The sequence below is a fragment of the Liolophura sinensis genome, chromosome 6 (genome assembly GCF_032854445.1).
Source record: "Liolophura sinensis isolate JHLJ2023 chromosome 6, CUHK_Ljap_v2, whole genome shotgun sequence".
NCBI classification, from domain to species: Eukaryota; Metazoa; Mollusca; class Polyplacophora; order Chitonida; family Chitonidae; genus Liolophura; species Liolophura sinensis.
The window spans coordinates 5,954,223-5,979,866 of NC_088300.1; the positions used below are offsets into that span (position 1 = coordinate 5,954,223).

Sequence of the window (25,644 nt, forward strand, 5' to 3'; positions counted from 1 at the left end):
TAAACCGTGCCAATATTTGACAGATCAATCGCTTTCACTTACAACCCTATATCAGACATATTGTCCAGGATCAGTCCAAATATTGACAAATAATCTAACATTGCGGCTGTGGCGATCTACAAGGCCGTTCCCCTCACCAGGAAACTTGAACACCCGGGATTCTGACCACTTTGCAGCCTTTGACAATGCGCGGATATGGAAGCCTTAAACTGTGAAAGCCAACCGGCTGGCTCTCCAAACCCATCAGACTGGCTGAAGTCGAGCTATAATAGAGCCCGTTTGCATTACAGTAGCAAAGAGATTGCCTATTACACTCTTCTTGGTGTGTACTTTGTCCTGTCCGTCATGGCTAATATATACCAGATATCATTACTTCAATGGACGAACTGTGTACAGCTGTCCTATTAGTACAATCTAGTTTTTCACCGAACTTGCACAGAGGAAGAAATGTCAATCTTTCTGTGGCCGCTAACCTATACACTTGGTATATGGTCTAAGATAGTGACGCGATATTGTCTGTCATGGAAGTTCAGATCGTTGCTGCCATATCGTCAATAATAGTACTTCATATCGTGATGCGATACCGTCAGGCTAAGATACCATACGGTCTATGATAGTTACTGAGATCTGAGATCGTCTATAATCCTGGCTCAGGTCATGATGCGGTAAGATCTATGATAGTGATGCGACAGCGTCTATGATAGAGGCTCAAATCGTGATGAGATATCATGTATAAAAGTACCTCATATCGTGATCCGATACCATCCATGATCGTATCATCTATGTTCGTTATGCGATACCGTCTATAAAAGAGGCTCACATCGTGATTCGATACTGTTTATGATAGTGGCTCAATCGTGATGAAATATGATCTATGAAAGGAGCTCACATCGTGTTGTGATATCATTTATGATCAGGATGCCATACCGTCTTTGAAAGAGCTTTAATTCGTCAAATCATACTGTCTATGATAGTGGCCCATATCGTGATAACTTACTGAAACGATACTGTGATAGTGGCTGACATGGTGATGTGATACTGTCTGTGACAGTTGCGCAGATATCGATCGTGATGCGATACTGTCTTTGACAGTGACTGACATCGTAATGCGATGCTCTCGATGACAGTGGCTCACATCGTGATTCGATACTGTTTGTGATAGTCGTTTAGATATCGATCCTGACGCGATACTGTCGATGATAGTGGCTCCCATCTTGATGCAGCACTGTTTATGATAGTGGCTCCCATCGTGATGCGATACTGTCTATGATCGTGATGTGATACCGCCTATGATGGAAGTTCAAATCGTGATGCGATACCGTCTATGGTAGTCGCCCAGTTTGTGATGCATAACTTCTACGGTATGGGCTGATGTCGCGATGAAATGCATGATAGTGGTAATTAATGCAATTAATATCTGGCGGCCGGTTGTCTACGTTTACCCATTCGCCTTAAGTACTTTCAGGCCTGGTACGGCTTTAATTTGTTTATTTATTTATTTCATTGCTGTTTTACGCCTTACTCAAAAATGTTTCACCAATACGACGGCGGCCAGCATTATGTTGGTAGGAAACCGGGCAGAGCCAGGGGGAACTCACGACCATCTGCAGGCTGCTTTCAGACCTTCCCACTTACGGCCTGACAGGAAGCCAGCATGAGCTGGACATGAGCTCACAACGACTACAATGGTGAGAGGCGCTGACAAGCTAACCACCTCGGTCACGGAGGCCCTCGGTACGGCTTTACGTTGTTTTTCGCACATCTATAGACCTTGCGGCAGTGGTATGTGAGGTCGTTTTAATGCGTAAAGGTTTCCAATATATAGGATCTTATAGAAAGCTAAGTAGAGTTGATGTGCTGGGTTATTTCCAAATATTATTTTAGAAATGATAAAGTTATGATGCTTTGATGAAAACTAAAATTGTTCAAACGAGTTACAACAAACATTTGTATTTTATGTGTAAATGAAGGTGTATCTAATTTAATGTCTGACTATGTAATTGTAGGCGTTTGGGTTTTTACCACTGAGACTCTGGAGTCATTATCCCCTCGAAACACGTAGTCAGGTTTACTCAGCGAAGAACGCTCGTGACCTCGTAATGAAGGCCAGTTGATTTTCTGCCCCATTGCCATTATGCGGTTGAATTGGTCTCACCGATAACAAATTTATCCACCACTCATCTTAGATTCTGGAAATATGGACCAATCAAAAACTGTCTCCCTTTCCATGATTAGTGTGAACTGGGTATAGTTTTAGGGTGTGATCTTCATATTTTTGGCAGCCACGTAGTCAGATCTTATACGTCCAACTTAAGGGTGTGGTCGTTTGAGCCTGTCTGGATACATTTGGATATAATACTGCTATTTGTCGGCTCTGGGTCAGCCTCTTGACGATCTCTCTATTCTCTGAAAATTGAAAGTTTGACTGTGTCATTTTGCAGGTGAATTCATTGTCATTTCACATTATAGCCAGGTTATTGTTTTAGCTCTGTTTTAGCACTCTTGCTTCCTTCGTTCCACCAGCTTTTAAGTGAAGATCTAGTCGGCCCAATATCCTTATATTATGAAGAGTAGTGTTGATCAGGTCCGCATCTATAAGGCACAATGCAGCAGGGTAAAAATGTCGACATGGAGACATTTCCATATGTAGCGCTGTAAAGTATATCTTCAGTCGTTATATCGGCGGTTCTCATTCACCAGACGTTATATCGGCGGTTCTCATTCACTAGACGTTATGTGTCGGTGGTTCGCATTCACTTGACGTTATGTGTCGGCGACTCTCATTCACCAGACGTTATATCGGCGGTTCTCATTCACCAGACGTTATGTGTCGGCGGTTCGCATTCACTTGACGTTATGTGTCGGCGATTCTCATTCACCAGACGTTATATCGGCGGTTCTCATTCACTAGACGTTATGTGTCGGCGGTTCGCATTCACTAGACGTTATATCAGCGGTTCTCATTCACTAGACGTTGTATCGGCGGTTCTCATTCACTAGACGTTATATCGGCGGTTTGCTAGCTTTGAACAACCATAATGTACATGTAGCAAAATATGTGAAAGAAACATATCCACCTTCATTTGATATACTGTAAACTACAGACTGAGCAGATTTTGGAGGAAGGATGATCATGGGAACATTGTAATGCTAGCAGAGAAACATTATTATACCCAATAGTCGTTATATGGAAACACTGAGGGACAAAATCGACATTTAAATGTTTTATATAAAATGTAGCGAACAGCTTTCAACACGCTATATGAGCTTCTGCCAGTTTCCGCTTATCGGAGTCTTTGTTGAAACACACTGATGAGAGTTTCCTACTTTCACTTTATAAACAACCACTTATTTCCAATAAACTAGGTTTTGTCTGATGGATGTCTCAATTGACATTGCAATTTTCTGAGCTTGAACGCTTAAATATAGAAATCAAAAAGGTTGGCCCTCCCTTTCAAGAGATGACCCATTCGGTAAAAACGTTAAGTGTGTTGTGATATGGATAATATAATGGTTCAGTAACCTTACAAATGACAGTTTACAGACTTGTCTGACGTCAGTATTGCTTCTATTTTTGGTCCCATATTTGCTTTCTGCAAAAACAACAAATTGATTATTACTGGGGAAATTGGAGTTCTCAGTGTAAAAAAATAGGGGTATAGTAGCATTTGTCCACAGGACTATGGCTAGTGGCACTAATACCGACAATATCCTCGTATAGCAGTCCTCCAGAGCTCTGCTCAAGTCTTTATACGCAGTTGTTCCTAAAAGTGTTCAGAGAGCACTCACCCTGTAGATTTCTTCACGAGACGGAAATGAGTTTACCGAAATCCGTCAGAAGCCGTCATCCACAGAAACAATTTTCTCATCTTTCTTGTGGTAAGCTTCACGATCCCATCATTAAAATAAACACATTGGCTCTTTTGGTTTAATTCGCAGCTATGTGTGGTACTTCCTCCTTGCACAATCTCCCACTAATACGTTTTAGTATTCCTGCACTTTACAATTTATCATCTAATCCCCAATTCCGCGCCGCTTACTTCTAACTGTTAAACCCATTAGCCGTACAAGAAAAGGTGACACTGAATGTACGGATTAGACTTTTTGTTTTTGTTTTATCTTCAGAATTATAAGTTTACACATGTTCGAATTTTAAGGTGGTGGTGTGATGTATATAGCGAGCATCAGGCCTCGCCTATATGGCCTCGTCATATAGGCCTCTCGCTAAACAAATGAGATCTTTTCATTTCTGCATGAGAAAGATTTCATTTAGGATAAGCTTACAGAAACGTCATCCATAGGTAAATACAAAGATGGATATGTCAGTGTGGCATATCTAATGGGCTCTGAGTCTCAGTTGTAACATCTCTTACAAAAGATATAAATTTCCTCCAAGCAGTTGAAATCAAGACGCGTATGTTTTGCTGTACTTTAGGCTTTGTCATGGACAACTAACATTATACCCTGATGGACGGAACTATGAAACTGTCAAGGGCCTCTTTTGCACCTTTTAGATGTGATCAGATTTATTACACTCCATCCCCTTTTTCAGCTGTCATTATTTGTGTCTTTGTTCAGAATATTAAATAATAGAACGCAGTAGACAATGGATTCTTAGTACAGCTAGTAGATATCCCCTTCTTTAATATGCGACATTATATTTACTGTAATACATGCATCCTAAAGGCCCGTGGTTACGTGCCTACTTTACGGTAATTCTCCGGATAATTCCATGATTTTGTTCAAAACTGCGTGAAACTCATGCTGAAATTCTAAGAAAATTAAAGAATGAAGAGATTTATCCAGAAGTTACAAGGCTCGTTAGAAAAACATAATCAGTGGCATTCCCCATTAATCTGGGTGGTGCCCCTCACTGTGAAAAGTAAGAAAGTGATTCTCAGAAAAGCAATTGTTCTGGGGTGGACATAAGAAAACTTTGTACACAGTACTCTCGATGAAATCATTGCGTTGAAAAATATTACGGGACATATACTAACGTCTAAAAGCAGGGCACAAGTATATCTGAAATGAAAAGCCGAAGTGAAGTCCAGAGTTTACCGTTTTCATGTTTAATGGGCATTTCATATCCCTTTATAGATATGTCATTGCTAATGGCATGCATGGTGATGCTTTTCACATGTTTTGCTGAAATTCCTAAGTCTTCCGATGTGTGGTCTTGTGAGACCGTAAAGCGGTTGCGTGACTGAGATGTCTCTATAGGTAGACGATACTTTGGCCACAAACTTGATACCAAAATCTATTCTGAGTTTCAGCACACGTCTATGGGGAAATACGACAGCAGCTGCTCTCAACATTTCTGACCTGAACAGCTCTGTGGCCAGTCTCGTGGGATCTCGAACTGGTTTATGTTTTCACCATCAATCGTCAGATGAATCGGGTGATGAAATAACCGGATAATCAAACGGACCTGAAAGACGAGGGAATGTTTTTATACATTAGTCTGTTTTTGCCTCATAATACCCAGTTCTTCAAAACTAATACGTTAATATGCACATCACATTACTTTCACATAAAAGGCTAATGACCTGAAGGGCATTGCCGTGAATGCCATCATATATATTAGGCCATGTATTCGCGATATATAAAGGCTTCTGGGTCTGCGTCATTGTGCTTTGATGCTAACCCCCCTCGGCTACACAAGCCACAAGAATTATTAAGAAGCACGGTGATAATCTGCTCGACAATCTGCTCATATTTAATCAAAAGAGAACCGCTTCTATTTTCAAGATCGGCCATATGGAATTTTGATCAATTAAACCGCAGAAAGCGAATATTAGTTATTAGATTTAAATATTATACCTTCTTGTTAGAATAACAACTGATTTCTTGTAGTGAGAAGATGGGTCACACTGAAAAAATGTTTCCAAAATACACGAACCTATAATTTCTCTCATTCAAATGACAAGTATGTATATGTAGGCCCTGTGTCATATGTACGGTGGACAAGGGTATACCAAGAAAATATTGCTTTGTCTGCAAGATCGTGCCGTTTATCCTGACGTTGACGTTGTAGTTTCCATGACATCCACGGGTGTGGAATTTGGTGCCAGACGCCAACGAGCGTGTCACATGTGTCCGTCATTGCCGTTTGACAATATTACTGTATACTTTCCGGTCGCGATATCCTAAATTCATTGTAGATCTGTTTATAAAATTTTGCGAAAGGAGCTCATAAAACATTGTCGAAAGAGCCCAATAATGTTATAATAATAGTGGCCATTACTGAGAGAAAATGTAAAAATAACAGAAAATATATATACATGTGATGTATGAAGTATTTGTTTTACACTGCAGATGGACACCGGGCGCTGGCCGCTTTCCTCCCACCATAATGTAGGCCGCCGCCGTGAGTGAAATATTCTTAAGTACGGCATAAAACACTAATCAGTTACATAAATAATCTGCTTTACATGAGGTCTTCTATTGCCCTTTGCTTGGTTGCCATGGTCACAAGGCCTGAACACATATACAGATTAGGTTCTAGCCGTAGTGTTATGCATGAGGTTGAAGTTGCTACAATTTAAACATTTACATGAACAGTTAGAATGAAGTACGAACTGTGGTTAACTGACAGAAGACCAGATCTCAGCGGCTGTGTGCTATAACTTCCCCATTACCACACTGTCGCCCCTGCTCTACTTATAATCTCTAGCTGTAGTCTTTTCTTATTTTGTCTGTTTTATTTTGTCGCCTATATTCAGCTCTCTGTAAAATCAGTTATGGTCGTTACGAAAATTGACTTTCGTCGTGGACACTTAACATGTTAAAATGATTTTTCTAATTCATAGTGCTAAACTTTATAAGCTTGCGTTCGAAAAGAATACTTTATTGCGTCGGGTGACGACATGTATGATAATTCAAAAAAAAGTTGAATGCCGGGCAGTGGGATGGAGAGATATTTGTTTTATCATAGTGCGCCCGTAGCGGTTAGGCTAGACTCCACGTAGTAACAAAGCTCACACTACTGTCTACATACGTATTTTTATAACAGAACTTGATTTGCTAACTTCGAACTCTGAGGACAAGTTGATGTGGGATCATACAGCTACAAGAGATAAAATAAATTTCATTTTTTAAGGTTATATTATACTAAAATATGGCAGTTTCAGAAACAGGGTTTAGTCTAAAGTCGATCACAGGTAACTGGGGCCACTTTCCCACAATTTCTCGTACATTTCTTCGCAAAAGACCTTGTCTATTGTTTTTAATATTTTTTCCATTTTTTCTTTCAGGCGAGAAGGGTATTTGATAATATTTTTGTATTGGGACAACAATTCGATATATACCGTCTTTGCATACTAATGTTCTAAATAAGGATGTGATACATGTCTAATAAATTTAGTTAAGCATAAAATTTGTTTTTTTTATATCCTAACAGATGGATTTAATCTAAACTATGATAATATTTATGATTGTATTAAAAATATAAATATGATCAAATTTCAGGCTGAACACATTTGTTAGCTGAAAAACCATATTCTAGAGCAAATATATTTATTAAACATGTTTTACGTCCTCATTTATGCCATTATTTCACAAAGACAATATAAGCAAAGAGGTGGTCCCGAATACCCACCGCACAAGAAGTATTTTAAAGTGTCTTTTTCTCTTTAAAGATAAATAAAAAAAGTAACTTTTCGCACGCTTTCATGGGAACTTTATGTAAGTTTTATGTTTTCTCAACCTTTAAAATATCCACATACAGAACATAGGTAGTGACTTTTTCAGCCAATCATAGAACTGCAATGGCCATCCATAGTACATGTATAGCCAATCGTTGGTAGCTACTTGCTATCAAAGACCACTTCAGCAATTTGGTGCTCGAACTCCCCACAAAAAAGTTTTTTTTAATAACATGGCTCAACATTTCATAGGGCTTCCTTTGCCACCCATAGAACAGGGACTGTCAAATGCAAATACAACGATGTATCACGTTGCTAGGACTCAAATCTTATAAAGCTTAATCATTTCGGCATTTTTTAGCACACTTTAAAAACTATACTTTGTCCTCAACAGAACAGAGGTAAGGTATTTAGTAAAGTTGCAAAGTTCTTAGTAACTCGAGAATATTTTGATTTTCTTTGTGCTTTTTGATTAACAGATATATAAAGTAGCTTTTTTGTTGAATTACAGTATGGCGTGTATCATCCCTGTTCGGGCTTGAAAACTCAAAATGTTCGTTTTCACTCACTCACTCACTCACTCACTCACTCACAACGACGTCCTTTACCCTTAAGCGATTTACCACCTGACAAACATTCATATTTATGTAGTATAATAATTTTGGCCTTTATTGTTGATTTAATGACATTTTGATTTAATCAGAGAATAATACCAGTGTATGACAGTGTCATTCTACTTTATTTTGGTTTAGGGGACAATATTTGAACGTGTCACCTCACTTGAAAATTAGGCAATTTTACGAACTGTTCAATCAGGCGACCTACCGGTGTTCTCTGGACGCGTTGTTTAATAATTTTGATGTCGCCTAAGGCGTGAGTTCTTGGTGTAGAAAACAATCTGGAGGAAATTATAAATTTGAAAAAATATTCTAACTGCGTTTTCTTGCAATAATATCGACGTCCAACATATCAAAATGAAAAGGTTGTCGTGTTACGCGTCAATTTCTTGGCGACAAGTTAAAAGGAAACAGACTTTAGCATATGTGTTTCGTGCTACTGTGACCCAGCTTTATCTCGGGTCCGCTCACAAAAGCAGACAAATCTCCAGCGTAATGTGTTTCACCGCAAAATCCCACATGATGATACCCTCCACAGACTGGGTTGCTGAACACGATATCATGGCTGCCTTGCATCCATCAGCGTTCTGATTCTCATCTGGATTCTGAACGTCTAGCTCCGTGCTCCATTACGCAAGTCTAGCCCTTGTCAACCAATCAGGGCCACTGTAATAAAGTCTGAAAACTACATCTGTCGGCTTGTGTTATAAGTGAAGATTTTCATTAAATTGAGATATAATAACGTCTAAATGCAACAAAATGGCGTAGGCGGAAGAGACGAGTTGATTTGGAGATTCACCGTGCAGAACCAGGGTAGGGTACTCAGTAGATATGATCTGGGGAAGGAGTGACTGACAGGTCACAGTCTATATGTCTGTATCAGATTTCTTTTAAGGGATTCCTGACCGAGTATATACACTTTTAAATTTAGTCAGAAAAGAGAAAATTTACAATACAGATGTTCTTTAAATCTGAACAAGGTGAGCTTATCACTGAATACAGTTCAGATTGTCTTTCTTATGCATCGAACCTTCCCCAAGCGTGATCGTTGACATGTACACAACAGCCATCTTAAAATCGCAATCATTCCAAATGTCTAAAACGTAAAACTGATATCTCGCAAATTGGATATCTGAGAAGTTTCTGAAAAGTTAAGCGTCATACGCGAAACAGTATTAAACATTCCATCACATTAAAGTGCGTGCCTTAAATGTACGTCAGAGTGACATTAAGTGTCTGGAGTAAAGGATATTTTAAAGTTCAAAACTTGTCTCTGTTATAATAATATTTGACCAAGGGTGCTGAAATTTTTGTGAAAAGTATCTATTATCCTTTATAGCATGTGTGTTGAGTGTCAAAGTTTTTCTAGAGATCTTCACTCGCGCGTCCCTTCACATACTCCACGGGTCGAGAACACGAGAGTCGAAACTACCGAAAACTGCATGGTTTGTTTACTAGTTATTCTCTCGCGATTTTTGACAAACTGCGCTTGATTAGCAAGAACATATCGCGGTTTTACTAATATCGCATTCCCGAATTCTCCACTCGCGCGTCCGTCATAACATACTCGGGTCGAGAATAGGAAAAACCGCGCGTAAAATTTTTTTGTTAATCTTGACTCTTGTGTTCTTGAACCGTGAGAATTAAAAGGCGAGTGATTGCATCCGTCTCCATATGTTGGAACTATTTTAAATAACTGCAAGTTTAATGTACCATGTCAGACAGAGTGCCATCAAGTGTTTTGGGGGCACTAGTATTTAAGCATTTACATGAGCAGTTAGAATAACACTCTGACCCGAGCGTAAACTGACAACGGGCCTGATTTCACTGGTTTCCCGTGACCATTTGCCAGTTGTCACACTGTTGTCGCTGCTCTGGTTTTACTCTCTATACTGTACGTCTGTCACACTGTTGTCGCTGTTCTGGTTTTACTCTCTATGCTGTACGTCTGTCATACTGTCAGTTTCCTGATATCTGTTAAATAATGTGTGTTTGAATATTTGCACATTTACAAAAGACACAATACTGTAAAGTAAAACCAGAGCAGCGACAACAGCGTGAAATCTGGCAATTACATGGTAATACCTAACCGGTGAAAGTCGACCTTTTGTCAGTTTACCTCAGTGGGGGGTTTTTCTAACTATTCATGAAAATGCTTCAAAGGTAACAACAAACACGACCCTATAGCACTTTGGCTCAGGCGGAATTGAAAATGTAGAATTGGTGAAATGGTTATATAACAGATGGCTTTCTCACTAAAGGATCTGGCATCACGATACCATAGCTGGCTCATTTACAGTTTTCTCTTACTGAAGGATTTGGCTGCATGTAACCGTGCCTGGCACATTTACAGTTCTCTCTAACTGAAGAATCTGGCAGCACGATACCACAGCTGGCTCATTTCACGAAGGATCTGGCAGCACGGTGCCGTATCTGGAAATTTACAGCTCTCCCTTATACTGAAGGATTCAACAGGACGATGCCGTGCCTGTCATATTTACAGCTCTCTCTTAATGGAGGATCCCACCCGAAAATGCCGTATATGTGTCAGAATTACAGTTCTGTCTCACTGTAGGATCCAGCATGAAAATGCATTACCTGGTATATTGATAGGCCTGTCTCACTAAAGGATCTGGCAGGACGATGCCGTACCGTGTCTTAATTACAGGTCTGTTTCACTGAATGAAGGGACAGGACGATGCCGTATGTTTTATTACAGTTCTGTCTCACTGAAGGATGCCATATGAGAGACCAAATCAACATTTAATCCAGAATTATCGATATCAATCAATCATTTATTCATATCAATAAATCATTTAACGATATCCATTAGTCATTTATCAATATCAATAAATCATTAATCGATAAATAGTGGTATTTATCTGTGTCTATAAATGAATTATTGATATCGATAGATGAATGAACGATATCGATAATGAAATAGCGATGTCAATGAATGATTATTGATATCGATAATTCTGGATTAAATATAATCAATTCTCTCTAACTGAAGAGACACCACTATACCACAGTTTATCGATATCGATAATTTGGCCCTTTTAGCCATCTAATAATTACTGCTCGATTCTGACATCTCGTTATATTTTCAACCAGAAGAAAACTTGTAGAAAAACCTAGAAAAACGAATGGAATTTTTCCAATTGTTTTGCAGGTGTTATAAGGTTTCCATCATAAACAGTGCAGAGCTTGCTGCATGAAATTACCGACCTAGGTAATACGTCCCTGACTCTGCTGCTTTACTTCTTCGATGGCTGACCCTGCTACATCGGCATTTGTAAATACAAGCATTTTCTCTCATCCTTTCTGTCGTATAGGAACGTTTAGGTCATTTCCATTGAAACCAACAAGAAGCACTATTTATCGGTATATCCATAATTCGTTTATGTATATCGATAAAAAATTAATCGACATAAACAAATGATTTAGCTATGTCGATAAATAAATTAGCGATATCGATAAATCGCTACCAATTCGATATCGATAATTGTACCTGTCATATGTACAGGTCCGTCCCGCTGAAGAATCCAACAGGACGATGCCGCACGTGTTATATTTGCTGTTCTGTCTCACTGAAGAATCCAGCAGGGCGATACCGCAAGTGTTGTATTTGCTGTTCTGTCTCACTGAAGGATCCAACAGGATGATGACGTACATGGCATATTTACATGCCTGTCTCACTGAATGATCTGACACGACGATGGGCCCTACCTGTGTAAGTGCATAAGAAATTTAAACATCCTTTGTGGCATATGTGATTCATCTTTTAGCATGCAAAAGTTTTCGCTGTTTTTTATTCTGTGAACCCATTTCAGTTCGTCATATATTGTAACCTAAACACCATTGGTTTCCTTTTTAAATCAAACCTAAAATAACATGTAAGGTTAATATATGGGAATTACTACAGACGTAACACGCATATAATCAATGTTAAGACTTTTAATATTTCATAGATTCACAACTATCTCGGTATCTTATACGCCATACCTTTTCACTTTTATTCATCTTGGGATAAAACAAGCCCTTTTTCATGATTTGTTATGTCCTTTCATGATTTGAAGTTCCCAGTACACAATCTAGCGCCATTTTTACGCTTCAGACACGATTACTTAGGACTGGAAAGACTTAGTAGGAACCGATTTAAGAGTGAACAGTGAAATCGTGTCAAGCAAAAAGCCCCGTCTTCGCACGTTTGAGATGACCATCTGGGATTAGGAATCCCACGGAATCGCGGTAGGACACATTCATTTCACATTTATTAGCAATGCTGTTATCTGGTACACTTTAACAGACGCCAGGGTCAAAGAGATCAAATGAAATTACTCTCAGTCTAGAATGAACCAACCTACAAACGATGCTATTTGAGGGCTCATGGGTTATGGAAGATATACACAGTGTAAAGTGTGATATGACAAGTAAAACGAGCTGTTGGTATCACCTTATTGTAATATATTACATGAACATGAAGCGAATACAAAAAATCTTACAAAAAGAAATTTCATCTTGACAATTTCAGCTTGAAAGAGGAAGTTGTAACTTCTTCGCTTGGCGTCCAGCATTAACCATTGTAACGACTGGTTGACTCGTATCAGTATGATGGCTCGCACGGGGCGGTTCACTTGCCTTCGGTAAGTCGCGTCTGTGAAGCAGCAAAATGGTTTGTCTGAATTTATTTATTCTTATTTCTGCTTCATTGTTAGTTAAGCAGTTCTCTGCCACAGAGAAATGCTACTCTACGTTAACACTGAGGAACACTGATCCCTTTTAAATTATTTGGTTAAATAGGAACACCTGTTCTTCAGTATTTACTTTCTTGCTCATTTGTCACCCATCTTAATAAAAAAATCTAATTAATAGCTCTCGCCTGTGACAATATTTATTTATTTGTTGATTAAAGCCATACTCAAGAATTTTTCACATATTCGTTGGTGGTAATCTATTTGAGTGAAGTAAACCGGAGGGCTCGGCGTAAACCACAAACCGGAGTGCTCGGCGTAAACCACAAACCGGAGTGCTCGGTGTAAACCACAAACCGGGGTAGTTGCGGATTTTCCCACATGTGACGAACAAATCAGCACAACACGTTGGTAGAAGACAGGCCATCTTCCACGAACGTCAGACGGCGCAAATGTTCACGCGAGCGTCCTCACCCGCTTATAAATAGTGAGAGATGAGGAATTTCTGTCTAAGGGCGGGTTTGAAAGCGCACTTCGTGCTCTGTGACAATATACATAGGTTTAACCAATGCTAGAACTATCGGGTCATACCAAGACTTTAAAAATGGTACTTGCTGTTATCTCGCTTGGCACTCAGCACTGAGCGGTTAGAAGAAGAAAACCTAACTGATTGGGTGAGGTGTCATGCCTGGTGCCTTGGGTATAATATTTCAGTGGTGGCAGCACTTTGACAGCATGGCCTCGCCCTGCCACAAGAAGACTTGTTTTATGTTCACACACCTAATGACTCTTCGTCGTCATATAACTAAAAAAAAAATGTTAAACTCCAAGCATACATACATACATTCAATGTTGAATTAATAGATCTCACACAGCCTTATCCCATGTTCCTCTTTAACAATGCTGCTCGCTTTTGATCATACACTGAGAGAAAAGTGTATGGCTCAGTAAAAAAAATTGAGTTATACAATTGAGATAATTGAGTTCAGAAAATGAAGGGATATGATCAGATCACCTGAGTAATGAAGCTCATCAGGTTATATTGCTGACTCACTTGGTTAGTTGGAAAACTCACAGGAGTCTTTCATGACAGTTGATCTGGTCATATGACTCAATTTTCTGAAATGAATTAGCTCACTTGTATAACTCGATTGAACCAACCTGATTTTTGAGTCAACTGACCCAAACTTTTCTCCGTGAAACACTTCTTTGTTATGGTGAAATCTAGGCTATCATAGTGATGTTATGTTATGTTATAAGCTTGCAACTTGCTCAGGGATGTGTGGTTGTAGTTGAGTTCGAAGAACTATTCTTTCTACTTTCTGAGTAAACCAGTTAGTGGAATAATGGACAGAATAAAGACGAGAACATGGAAATGGTTTAGTTTATTTTCTGTTAATGGCTTTGGACGGTAAAGTGCACATTAGCTGGAGTTTTCCCCAGGCTGAAGTGTTCTCTCTGGACGACTTTGCCGTTTATTCTGACGATGACGTTGTAATTTCCATGAAATCCCCGGATGTGGAACTTGGTGCCAGACGCCAGGGACCGTGTCACATGTGTTCGCCATTGTCGATGGACCAGGTCGATGTATCTTTTGCCCGCCGAGTTAACCTGAAGCAATAGATGGCTGATTCAGTGAATGATCGGTTATTCGTCCACCCAGAGTTTCACACACAATATGTCAATACGCTACACCGACTGTTCAATGTGGATCATAAGTCTGGGTACTTTATTTCTAAGTCTGAGGTGAAAGCAGGCAAATGTAGTGTAGGTGAGTAATCCGATGTTTTGAACGCAGTTCTCGTTGTTAACACCTTACAGGCCTACACACACAACGTTTGGCTTACGGCAACTAATATATATCGACCCAATACATTTCAGAGACCCTGCTGTATTCCATACAAAGTTGATCATACAAATACATGTAGGTATAAGAACTTTCACCATTAACAATTAAGTCATGGAAATAAACTACAACATTACAATAAATAATAATGATACGGACTTATGCCGGAATTTGACAAATATTGTGGCTTACTTTGCTCCATGTCCGTTTTTTTCTAAACGACATTTAAGAAAACCATATATATGTTAAAACTGACCCGGAAATCCGGCCCAGACACAAGGGAGGCTTGTTCTCCAGCGTAGTGTGCCTGGCTCCAGAAACCCCACATGACAATGCCTTCGACCGCCGGGTGACTGAACAGAACTCTCATGGCTATCTCGTACCAGTCAGCGCGCAAGTTCTCATCCGGGGTCTTAACGTCTAGCTCCGTGCTCCATAACGGAAGTCCTGCACCCGCCAAACGATCAAGGCGTCTCTAGAAACAGAACTGTATTTTCCTTCATCAGGATTACGTAATCTTTGAACCAACAGCGTATGTATAATTTCAATATTTGCAAGGTTTCTATTCCACCCCACTATCCACCCTCAAAAAATTACCCCGGTGCGAAGTTACCGAGTTGTTAATGACTGTTGATAGTACAAATTTGTAGTCAGGCGGAGTAGTTATCAGTGCGCTTGATGGCTTGTTCAATTGTCAAACCGCTTAACCACTAAATTGTTCGCTATAACAATCATTACCACAGACAAAACCACACTGTGTAAACTGGTGTGAGCAGCACATACCAAAACCATGGTAGGGTCAGGAGCTATACCACTTGGGAAGTGGGACTGAACGCCCATGCCGTATATATGAGTATTGAACTTCTTGTAAGCGGACCCTTGTTGAGTATAGGCCTACAAAACAAATGAGTAGACCTATATTTAGTAGACCTAGTAGACCTATACTAACGAATCACATATATGCCTGTAAACACAGTTAGATTAAAAATCATAATCCTTTATGCCAAAAGATCGTAAGTTATTTTCCGAAATAAACTAAACCGGCTTGCATGACTGCAATTAAAACGCTTCACTTTCCTTATTTACATCCAAAGCCCGTCGTCAAAATATGAGAAAAAATAGTTGTCTGATATCCATTGTTTTCAAGTAAAACTTAATCATATTCAAATGGTTATTGGGTTTACATTTTCCTTGCTCCTGTTATAATTGTCATCATGGCAAAACTCGAAAACAGTCAGGAAATAGTGTCACTGATTAGCGAAAACCAGAGGTGCTATCTGCGATGGCGAGTCAAACTGTGGAAGCTGTAGAATAAGTTGACGACACACCTCTGTGGCTCCTCCAGAACCGACGGTGTTGTAATCATTGAGGAAAAGCTTCACGTTAGGGTCCCAGTGGTGAATCATCCGAAAAACATCCTTCGTATATTCAGTGTCATTAAGCTTAGTCTCGTACCAGTTTCCATGCAGAAGTTCGTTATTCACGTCCCAGTGTTTAACTCTGAACGATAAGAAATACAGGAAGAGTAAGTATAAAGAATAAAAAAGAGAGGTATTTGCTCAGTCCATTGATTTATTTGACTTATTTTATAGACTTTTTAGCGGCAGTGACAGAGAAGGCCAAACTTTAAATGCTCTAATGGACACTCATTTACAACTTGTTAACCAAAAAAGTAAGAATATATCCATTTACAAAACTAGCCAGGTTGCAAAAAAAGAGGCGTTTAGACAATAATTACCGGCGTAATAAATAAGGTTTATATTTATATTTGCTCTTTTGGCGTAGAAACAATCAATGTTCTTGGATTAAACGCCAAACAGTACGTCAAACAAGCTGACACGCCTCTTTCAGCACATAGAATCGCTGCCGTCAATAGCCAGAAGGCCCTGCAATTCTTTAAAACCAAAAAATCCAATGAAAATAAATTGAATGCACAGTTTGGTGTCGAGTGTATAATACTTACAGTCCCTTATACCGCAGTGCAGTTTCTTTAATGTGCTTTGCAACAGCTGTCCTCACTTCTGACCGTGGTAAGTTTTTCAACCACCGTGGAACAAATTGCTCTACTGCCCAGAGCATATTGTGAGCTCGAACGTTAATTCTGCAGGAGATGATTACACATAATAACAGTATATCATCAAAGACAATTTGTTGTAGCTCTATACTTAACATGTCTTTGTCTCGTTTCTATTAAATTCGCCATCGATACACCAATGTTATTCCTATGGCCAGCGCCTGCATAAGGGCATTAATCCACTGTGTTGTCACAACTTCATGGAAGTCTCGTGACCGAATAAACACGTGCAGGTGCTTCAGACAAATCCGTAAATTAAAGGGATACAGAATCAACATTGATTGGCTGACTGTGGGATTCCTGGGGTTAAATCTTGCAGCCTTGGTCACACGTGAATAAATGGCCCATACCTAAAATTCAGCTTAGGTAAGGCATAGCCTGGATTTGGGTATCTCTCACATCAGCCAATCACAATGGAAAAGACATAGCCTGAACTTGGGTATCTCTCACATCAGCCAATCACAATGGAAAAGACATAGCCTGGACTTGGGTATCTCTCACATCAGCCAATCACAATGGAAAAGACATAGCCTGGACTTGGGTATCTCTCACATCAGCCAATCACAATGGAAAAGACATAGCCTGGACTTGGGTATCTCTCACATCAGCCAATCACAATGGAAAAGACATAGCCTGGACTTGGGTATCTCTCACATCAGCCAATCACAATCGGAAAGACATAGCCTGGACTTGGGTATCTCTCACATCGGTCAACCACAATCGATTCTGTATCCCTTTAAGTTTAACTTCAGCGCGTTTCCAGCTATTCTGATGAGAACAAATGGCTTGTAAAACTATGGCTTTACAGATGATTATGAAGGTAGAGATTGGACACAGACAAGAACTTCTTACCCATGCTTAACGAGCTCTTGGACAGCATTATACCCCCAGTCCCAGTCCGGATGACCCTGGCGAATTCATAACAGTGTATAAGAAGAGAAAATATTTTCGATTATTATTCGCTATCTATGAGCCTTATAGCTGTCATCAAAAGGAAATTTTTATGGCAATGGATAAATGAATAAATGAAACTTGACTTACCCTATTCGACTCAAACTCGTACCACTTTAGAGCATTGCCAGGTACTCCCCAGTTGTAGTTATCGTAGAGAAACTGTGCGTATTTCCGGTTCTCTGGACTGCTGGACACAAGTCTGTGGGCATTCACCTCCGTTCCGAACGCAAATCCATTAGTGGTTTGATTGATCTGTTGAAACAATTAGCCACTAAAGGTTCATTTCTGGCAATGACACTACCATTCGTCGAACATAAAGGGACGTTCTATGTGGAGAATGACATGACCCCTCTTAAAGGTAAATCTTTACCAAAACCGTCAGTTTCTCGATTCAGATATGGAATGAGGGATCGCCGAGATCATGTTGCAGTCGGGGTCTTAATAATATCACCTTTCAATAATTACACCGAAAAATAAGTAATTTAACTATAAGCTTTCAAATTTGTTTGTTTTCTTTTTTTTTTTTTTTTTTTTTTTGTCTTTTATGTGTTTGTTTTTTTTTTTTTTTGGTTTCATTTTTTTTTGGAAATCAAAACGTTTGTATGGATATGTATTGCCTAGGGTTATCTGGAATTCGATACACGAGTGAAAAATCCAGACATCCTAATTGAAGTAACACGAAAGAGTAAGTCTGAAAGAGTTCATTATAACACCCAATGCTTGTGCGCACAAGGTTTTGGGGGCGCTGGAAACGTTGGCCCTTGTGGTTTTAATGGCTAGGTCATATGATATTCGGGAACAATCTCATTTTCATCATTAATGGGAATCTTTTATAGATTCGCCTGCTTCCATTGCTCTCGGAACCTTGGTGGTAAGAACTGGTTGACGGTAATTTCTTGTGTGGTCTTGATGGAGATCACTTGCTTTCCACCTACAGGACGTTGGCCTATGTCACACATGAGAGAGCTCGAAAGTAACTCACGAAAGGTAGACGGTTAACCCCGGGTACTCCGGTTTACTTTACCCATAAAATTAACCACCATCGTAAAAGTGAAAGTATAGAATTAGATAACAGTAACAGACACATGAATTTTTAAAAAATCGTCATGTCAGCTTACTTCCAGCTCCACGGATTCAGGCTTTACTCCATTAGGAAGGCTGACACTGAGCAAAGAGAAGAAATTTAATAGACAATTTCTCAATAGCAATTTACGGTTACAGGGACCACATGTATCCTAGAGACGATGTTAAAACGTTTTCTGCACCCCGATCCTGTTAGTTAAACATCTCCACTTATGGTAATATCGACAGGTATTATATATGCGGAATTTATTTTAACATATTTTCATGACATTGAGTCAAGATATTGTTTTAGAAAACCAGCTATTTCAAAATTCCTTAAAGTTTACACAAAGTTGATGTCTGATTTTCGGATTTTTTCAATTCTCTTGTCGGCCTCAGTGCGCCAGTTTGCGACTTCCGGGATTTCCTTCAGCGACAAGTCATCCACAATGAAGTCAATCCCAGAGTTTGGTCCTTGTAGATAAAGCCGAGCTGACTTCAGGCCTGGGGAAAACAAAAACACACTCAGGACATTCAAAATGTTAAGCATCAAATTCACCATCTTTTAAAATTCTTTGTGATAAATAAGACTTGAGAAAAAATATGGTACCAAGTCCATTACAACACATGCCGCACGTGGGAAGGTCTGTCAACAACCTGTGCATGGTCGTGTTTACCTGTTTTCAACCAGCGCACGGGGATATTGTAATCGGTTTACCGTTTTTTTGGCCACCGCACAGGTAAAACCGTATTTGATTTACCGGTTTTCCGCCACCCTGATGGGAGACTGTACTTAATTTGGTGGTCTGCTTTTTGGTCATCGCGCTGGGATACTGCATTTGGTTTACCGGTTTCTCGCTACCGCAACAGGATACTGTATTTAGTTTACCGGCCGGTTTTCACCCACCGAACAGGAATAATGTATTTGGTATATCGGCTTTCCGCAATGGCACTGCATGGAATACTGTATTTGGTTTACCGGTTTTTGGCCACCGCATTGGGATATATAGGGACTAGGGTAGTGCCTTTGATTTACCGGTTGTCGGAGTGACAAAATCCCCCGCCAGGTGAATCCATCCATCTTCAGCAGTCAGAAATGGGCGACGAGCTACGCTCAGGTAATCCGTTTTACCTGTCAACAAACGAAGGGTAAAACATTTTATTGCAGCCAAAGCTAATTATCTAACCGTTCCATGCTATTGGAGCCCGAATATTACACTTCTATTTAGAGAATTTGTCTGGAAGTGATATAACGGTATTATAAATATTTATATAATAAAGCAATACAAACGTATATTTCTGTTTTGATTCTGGTTAGTTTATGCCCTAAATACCATCGATACCAGAGAGAGAAGCATTAATACGCTTTATTCACGTATATGGAAAAAATGGGTAAACATCGGAAGTATTCCTTGATTTATCACACAATCATATTTGATGGCTGGAACCCTTGAGTAAGTTGTAAATGGTGTTAGACCATTTTGTCACAGGCACTGAAATGTCGTGGTTTATCGCCTATGATTTTCTGATCAAACAACTAGCTCTAAAAAAATAATTGTTTTAAATTTAACAAAAAGTCTATTTTTATTTTATTTTATCGGGCTGATTAATCACGGCTCGGCTATCACACCTCCGCGGCAGTATAAGTTCGAATCCATCCGATTCCGCGTTCAAGCTGATCTGATCTGTGGTGCAAGGGAGAGAACTCTGAGGTCCATCTCGTCACGTGAAGCAGGCTCCGCCTGGAAAATCTTCCTGCTTACTGCATAACTACATGTGTAGATACGATGAAGTTATGTCAAGACTTACAAAAATGCAATATCACACTTTTGATGAAAAAGTTTGCATGTCAGAAATGATGCCTTGATTCAGGATGAGAATATGAGAATTTTCGTTTGACATATGGAAGTGGTCTAGCTTATATTTTTCTATTCCTTGAAAATATCTTTAACTACCCGGACTCGAATGTGCAGAACGTTGTAATCCTAAAGACGTATTTTGAATTCAGAGTCTTTCAACTGTTGATAAGAATATAAATTCACCAGATATAACTCACCGTTCGTCAGTGTTTCAGAAATTTCAATCTCTATATACTGGAGAATGTCATGGTCGTTATTCAATAGTTTTACCCAGCCTTCAACTGCGTAGCGTTTTCCCATATCCAGGTTGATCGTCTGGGTTGGACCTTGATAATACTGTGTTCTGAAAATAAATTCAGAGGCATTCACAAAATATATCTGAATTTTTGTTTCATGTTCAATGCTGCTTCGACTGACTCGGTTTGTTGTCCTTAAATATTGTACAAATCCACCAAGAACTTAATGCAACATGCTATTTTTAAAGTTTAATTCTAAACCAAGCTTAGGGCCCATTTCATACCAGATTGTAAAACAACTATTTCCAGTCTCGAAAGGCTCTTCGTTCTTTGAAAGTTTAGAACGCTGTCTTTACTCCTAATCCTTTATTATTCACTTATTTATCCATATCAAATATACGGCGATATATTATGGGGAAACGCATATCACCCACATCTCAAGTCCTTGTACATAGTTAAAAAAGATCAGTTAGACCGATTAATTTATCAGGCCGCGTTTGCCATACCCAAGCGCTGTTTTGAAAATCTGACCCCTTACCGAATTATCTCTATTTTCTACTCTGTTACCAACTCATATTTACTTTTATCTCAGAGACACTATTCCTGTAAGTTTAAAGCCCTGTTTAATCAAACAAGAAATTTTAAATCCGTATCACACGCGAGATAGAGATCTAGCCTTCCATAAAGCATTGTGTAATACAAATCTATCATATTATTTATTCACAACTTCCAGTCCTAAGGGATGGAACAAGCTTCCATTAAAACTAAGATCAGTTTCTTCTAAATCGCACAATCAATATTTTCTAAGCTGCAATCTTCAGTCTTACATTAAAGAATTAAGACATAGTCGAGGTAAAATAAATTCATATATATTTAGAAAGAAAACAATTATTTACACACAAACTAAAATGTCAGCCTCACCCCTCCAATGTTGTTATATCTTATGCATGGGATAGAATAAGCTCAACATGACCTTTATTCTCATCATGTATTATATCTTTTTGGACTTTATTGTTATCACTGTGTCTGTATTTTGTTGACGTCTTAATATCCAATGTATATATTTATTATTGCATGGCTAATAAAATCAACCAATTTACATACAACCAGTGCTTGGTCACACGATCAGGCGACATTTATGTTTGAAGAAATAAAACGAATCAAACTCTGTTGGAAAACTCGGTAAAACTCCAGTTTATGCGACATCATTGCGTATGAGTTGGGAAAAATAAAATGGATTTAGTCCAAGTTTTTAGTCAAAACGTTTTTTACAAGTGGGTCTAAGCGGTTAAGCTACTGTAAATCTGGACATCTCATCGTCTGTAACTGTAAGCACGTGATATTTGTCGTTACTTGTGTTTGGAGTTAGTTTATGTACTGTACAGCGAATGTGAAGTAGACAAGTATGATGTCACGCAGACAGTTTGTTGATAGCCAAGAATCTTGGCTGTGATCTTTTAATGTGGGGTTAGGCGTAGATCGTAGCCGAGGAGTCCTCAAGGTGAAACCAGTGGTATTTAAAAACAACTTAGCGCGTAGAAACTCCGTGCCACAAAAATTCGTGCAAAATGATCCAATACATGCGTTTACCGTGCAACACTCCAATAAATTATGTTCACCAAGAACATTCTCTGTTCCTCTAGCAATTTTTGTCACATACTATAGCCTTTAAGATCTGTAAATCAAAGATAAGTCACAGTTGTGACTTATGCTCACATGCTGTGTCGACATCGTGACCTGATAACTCGGGTTGTAGCTCAACGCGCAAGCGTGGTTGATCTTTCACCAGGTCAGTTCTGACAGACAGGAAGCCATGTTACTGCGGAGGTGCGAATCTGCAATTGTCTGAAGAATATCCAGCAGAATGACGGACGCCACAAATAATGTGAAATGGCAAATTATGTTTGTAGTAAAAAAAAAATAAAAAAGGAGGGAGGGGGGGGGGTTCTTCGGCAACCGTTCTATTCTAAATTTCACGGAAGGTCAACCGCTGACGCTCATGCGCACCTAGCTGACACAGATTTTAATAACATGGCAGCGCGCGGCGACCTGCCAAATACGAACCTATTTTCGACTTAGGCTAAGATTTACAGCAGAATGGTGATGTAAAGGCAATACTGATTGTGGAAAAATGTACGTAAATATTTTAGGTTTCAGAATTGCCATGCTATATGTGTATTAAAGACGTATCTAACACGCATGCGTCGGAATTGAACGACGGGGTAGCTCTTTGTAAGTATATATATATATATATATATATATATATATATGTGTGTGTGTGTGTGTGTGTGTGTGTGTGTGTGTGTATTAAAGACGTATCTAACGCGCATGTGTCGGAATTGAACGATGGGGTAGCTCTTTGTAAGCATTATAGCGAAATCGCGTTAGCCCAAAGTTTAGTGCTCCTACCGTAACGCCCAGCTTCGGTCATATAGACTTTCGCGCGGACAATTTCACTAAAAATCCCTCGGCTCGAGTCCGACCTTATTTTTGCTATTCACTGATTCCCTAAAACGCCTAAAATGTAAAGCCAGCATTGGTAAACAATCTTTCAAAAGTAATTCAGCCGTTTAAACTTTCAAATCGGACAACTCAAATCAACGTTTGCCATGTTTGGATTTTTTTTCATCTTTGGGCTTTCAACTGAACCTACTTTCGAATGACTCATTTATAAATTACTTTGCTAAGTTTCATAAATGCCTTTGTCAGGTGCCGAACAATGCAGATGACTTAAATTGTAGCAAATTTATTGACAGAATGGAAGTAATGTCACTGACAAAACAAATCACTGATAAAATGGATCACTAACACTCAGCGGCCATCTTTGATAACTGATCTATCGACTTGCACTTGAAGTCACTAGCCCTTAACACGTTATCGCGGTAGTTAGCTCTAACGAAGCTGTCACTTTGCTAATAGAATCTTTACATCAAGAAGTGTGTAAGCCGCTTGACGAGAGACAGTTGTCGTCTCTGCATGTCTGGTTTACTTTTCAACACCTTGTAATTGTATCCAGTCGAAGCTATCTAATTCTTTAAGAGTATACGAATAAAAAGTGAAGTTGGTGACAGCAGATTTTCTGGTTCTTCCTCACCTACCTGCCAGTAACCTTGAGGGCTTTAGATCCTGAATGGCTCTCCAGCGTCACCTCGCAATGATAGTTCCAACATGTTTCCCAGTGCTGCCTGTCTTGCTCAAATCCTCCATTTATCAATAGTTCTGGTGAGTCTGCCTGAGACAAGGCGACTATACTCGCGGTAAACACCACAAAGATCACGACTGCTCTGTGTCCTACCATTCTGTTCATCTGATACACTTGTCGGAATCAGCTTCTTCAAGGTGTACACTTCTATCTAAAAACACGTGTTGACTTTCTCAGAGATATGTGACAAACCAAAATCGCACCAGAGTATGTACAAGGCCTGAAGTATACGGTGGCCCGCTCGAAATATTTAACATTTTTGACTGATTGCAATGTTTCAAAGGACTTTTTAATAAAAGTTATCATTACGAGGAAAGAACTTTGGCTATATACAAAAGCAAATAAACGCAGAAGCAAAGACATTTTACACAAACTTGATCAATCCAACTAACTTCGACAAACAGCTAGACACGTTTTCTCCGCGGAACAAAGGTTCTCTCCGCGGCGTAAACCTTTTCTTCTAGGTAGAAAGGTTTTGTCCATGATGTAAATGATTTCTCCGCAGTGTAAACATTTTGTCCGTGGTGCACAGGTTTTTCTCCGTGATGTAAACGTTTTTTTCGCGGCAGACAGGTTTTCTCCTTCGTAGAAAGGTTTTCTTCTTGACAGAAACTCCGCGGAGTAAACCTTTTCTGCGCGATGTAAATGTGAATGTTATATACATACTGTATGCATTGTACCTTATATGTAGCACTTGATATTTGCTAGTGAGAGTTATTCCTCTCGAGCTAAAATTTACGTTAACCTGTGAAATGCTTCGGTAAATTAGTCTTCTTTCCTCATGCTGTATCAACCTAAAGATGACCGTGGGTAATCCCCCGGGCTCTGCCAGGTTCCCAACTACCGTAATGCTGGTCGCCGTCGTATAAATGAAATATTCTTGAGTACGGCGAAAAAAATTAATCAAATAAATAAATAAATCATGCTGTATCGTAATAGGGATTGATAGCATGTTAAAGTTTGACTGATAAGATCTAACTTGTAAACGTTGTGAGTTCGAGCAAAATCAAAGATTGCGGAAGATTGTGGAGTGTTACGTTTAGTATACATGTATACAAGTGCATGTGGTATACTTGTACCCTTTTCTCTTGATGTTATTGGCTTCAGAAATTAATAGTAGGCCTATACTTACCTGGTAACATCCAGTTTGGTGATTTAAATGGTGTTGTGGTGGATTCTGTAGAGGAGGTTAAATCCGTATATCGCTATATTTAATTAACCGCTTCAACTACAACATTTTTCGATAGTGCTATATTTCGGCACACACATTAGTTGAAATTGTTCTATTCTTGTCACATTACTACTCTCTCCAATGTTGATACCATAATGTAGCTTAATTCTTCTACAGCTAAACTAATTCCAATTTTTCTTTTGTTTGTGCTATTCTCTGTGTGTGTCACTGTCCTTTTTGGGCGATATCAGCTCACCCTGGTATGTTTCCTCCAGTAATGAACTGG

The 25,644-nt window shown here is 39.3% G+C and overlaps 1 protein-coding gene across 1 annotated transcript; it reads right to left on the bottom strand.

Moving 5' to 3' along the window:
* Positions 1 to 14,338: 14,338 nt before the first annotated feature.
* LOC135469112 (uncharacterized) lies at positions 14,339 to 24,346 on the bottom strand. The gene is made up of 12 exons (XM_064747645.1): positions 24,084 to 24,346; positions 20,947 to 21,092; positions 19,927 to 20,022; positions 19,238 to 19,394; positions 18,947 to 18,992; positions 17,916 to 18,080; positions 17,727 to 17,782; positions 16,764 to 16,901; positions 16,129 to 16,300; positions 15,584 to 15,694; positions 15,057 to 15,275; positions 14,339 to 14,565 (listed from the first exon to the last, which is right to left on the bottom strand). The coding sequence occupies exons 1-12, from the start codon at positions 24,290 to 24,292 to the stop codon at positions 14,350 to 14,352; spliced, it is 1,731 nt and encodes a 576-aa protein (XP_064603715.1). The 5' UTR covers positions 24,293 to 24,346; the 3' UTR covers positions 14,339 to 14,349.
* Between the last annotated feature and the right edge of the window lie 1,298 nt (positions 24,347 to 25,644).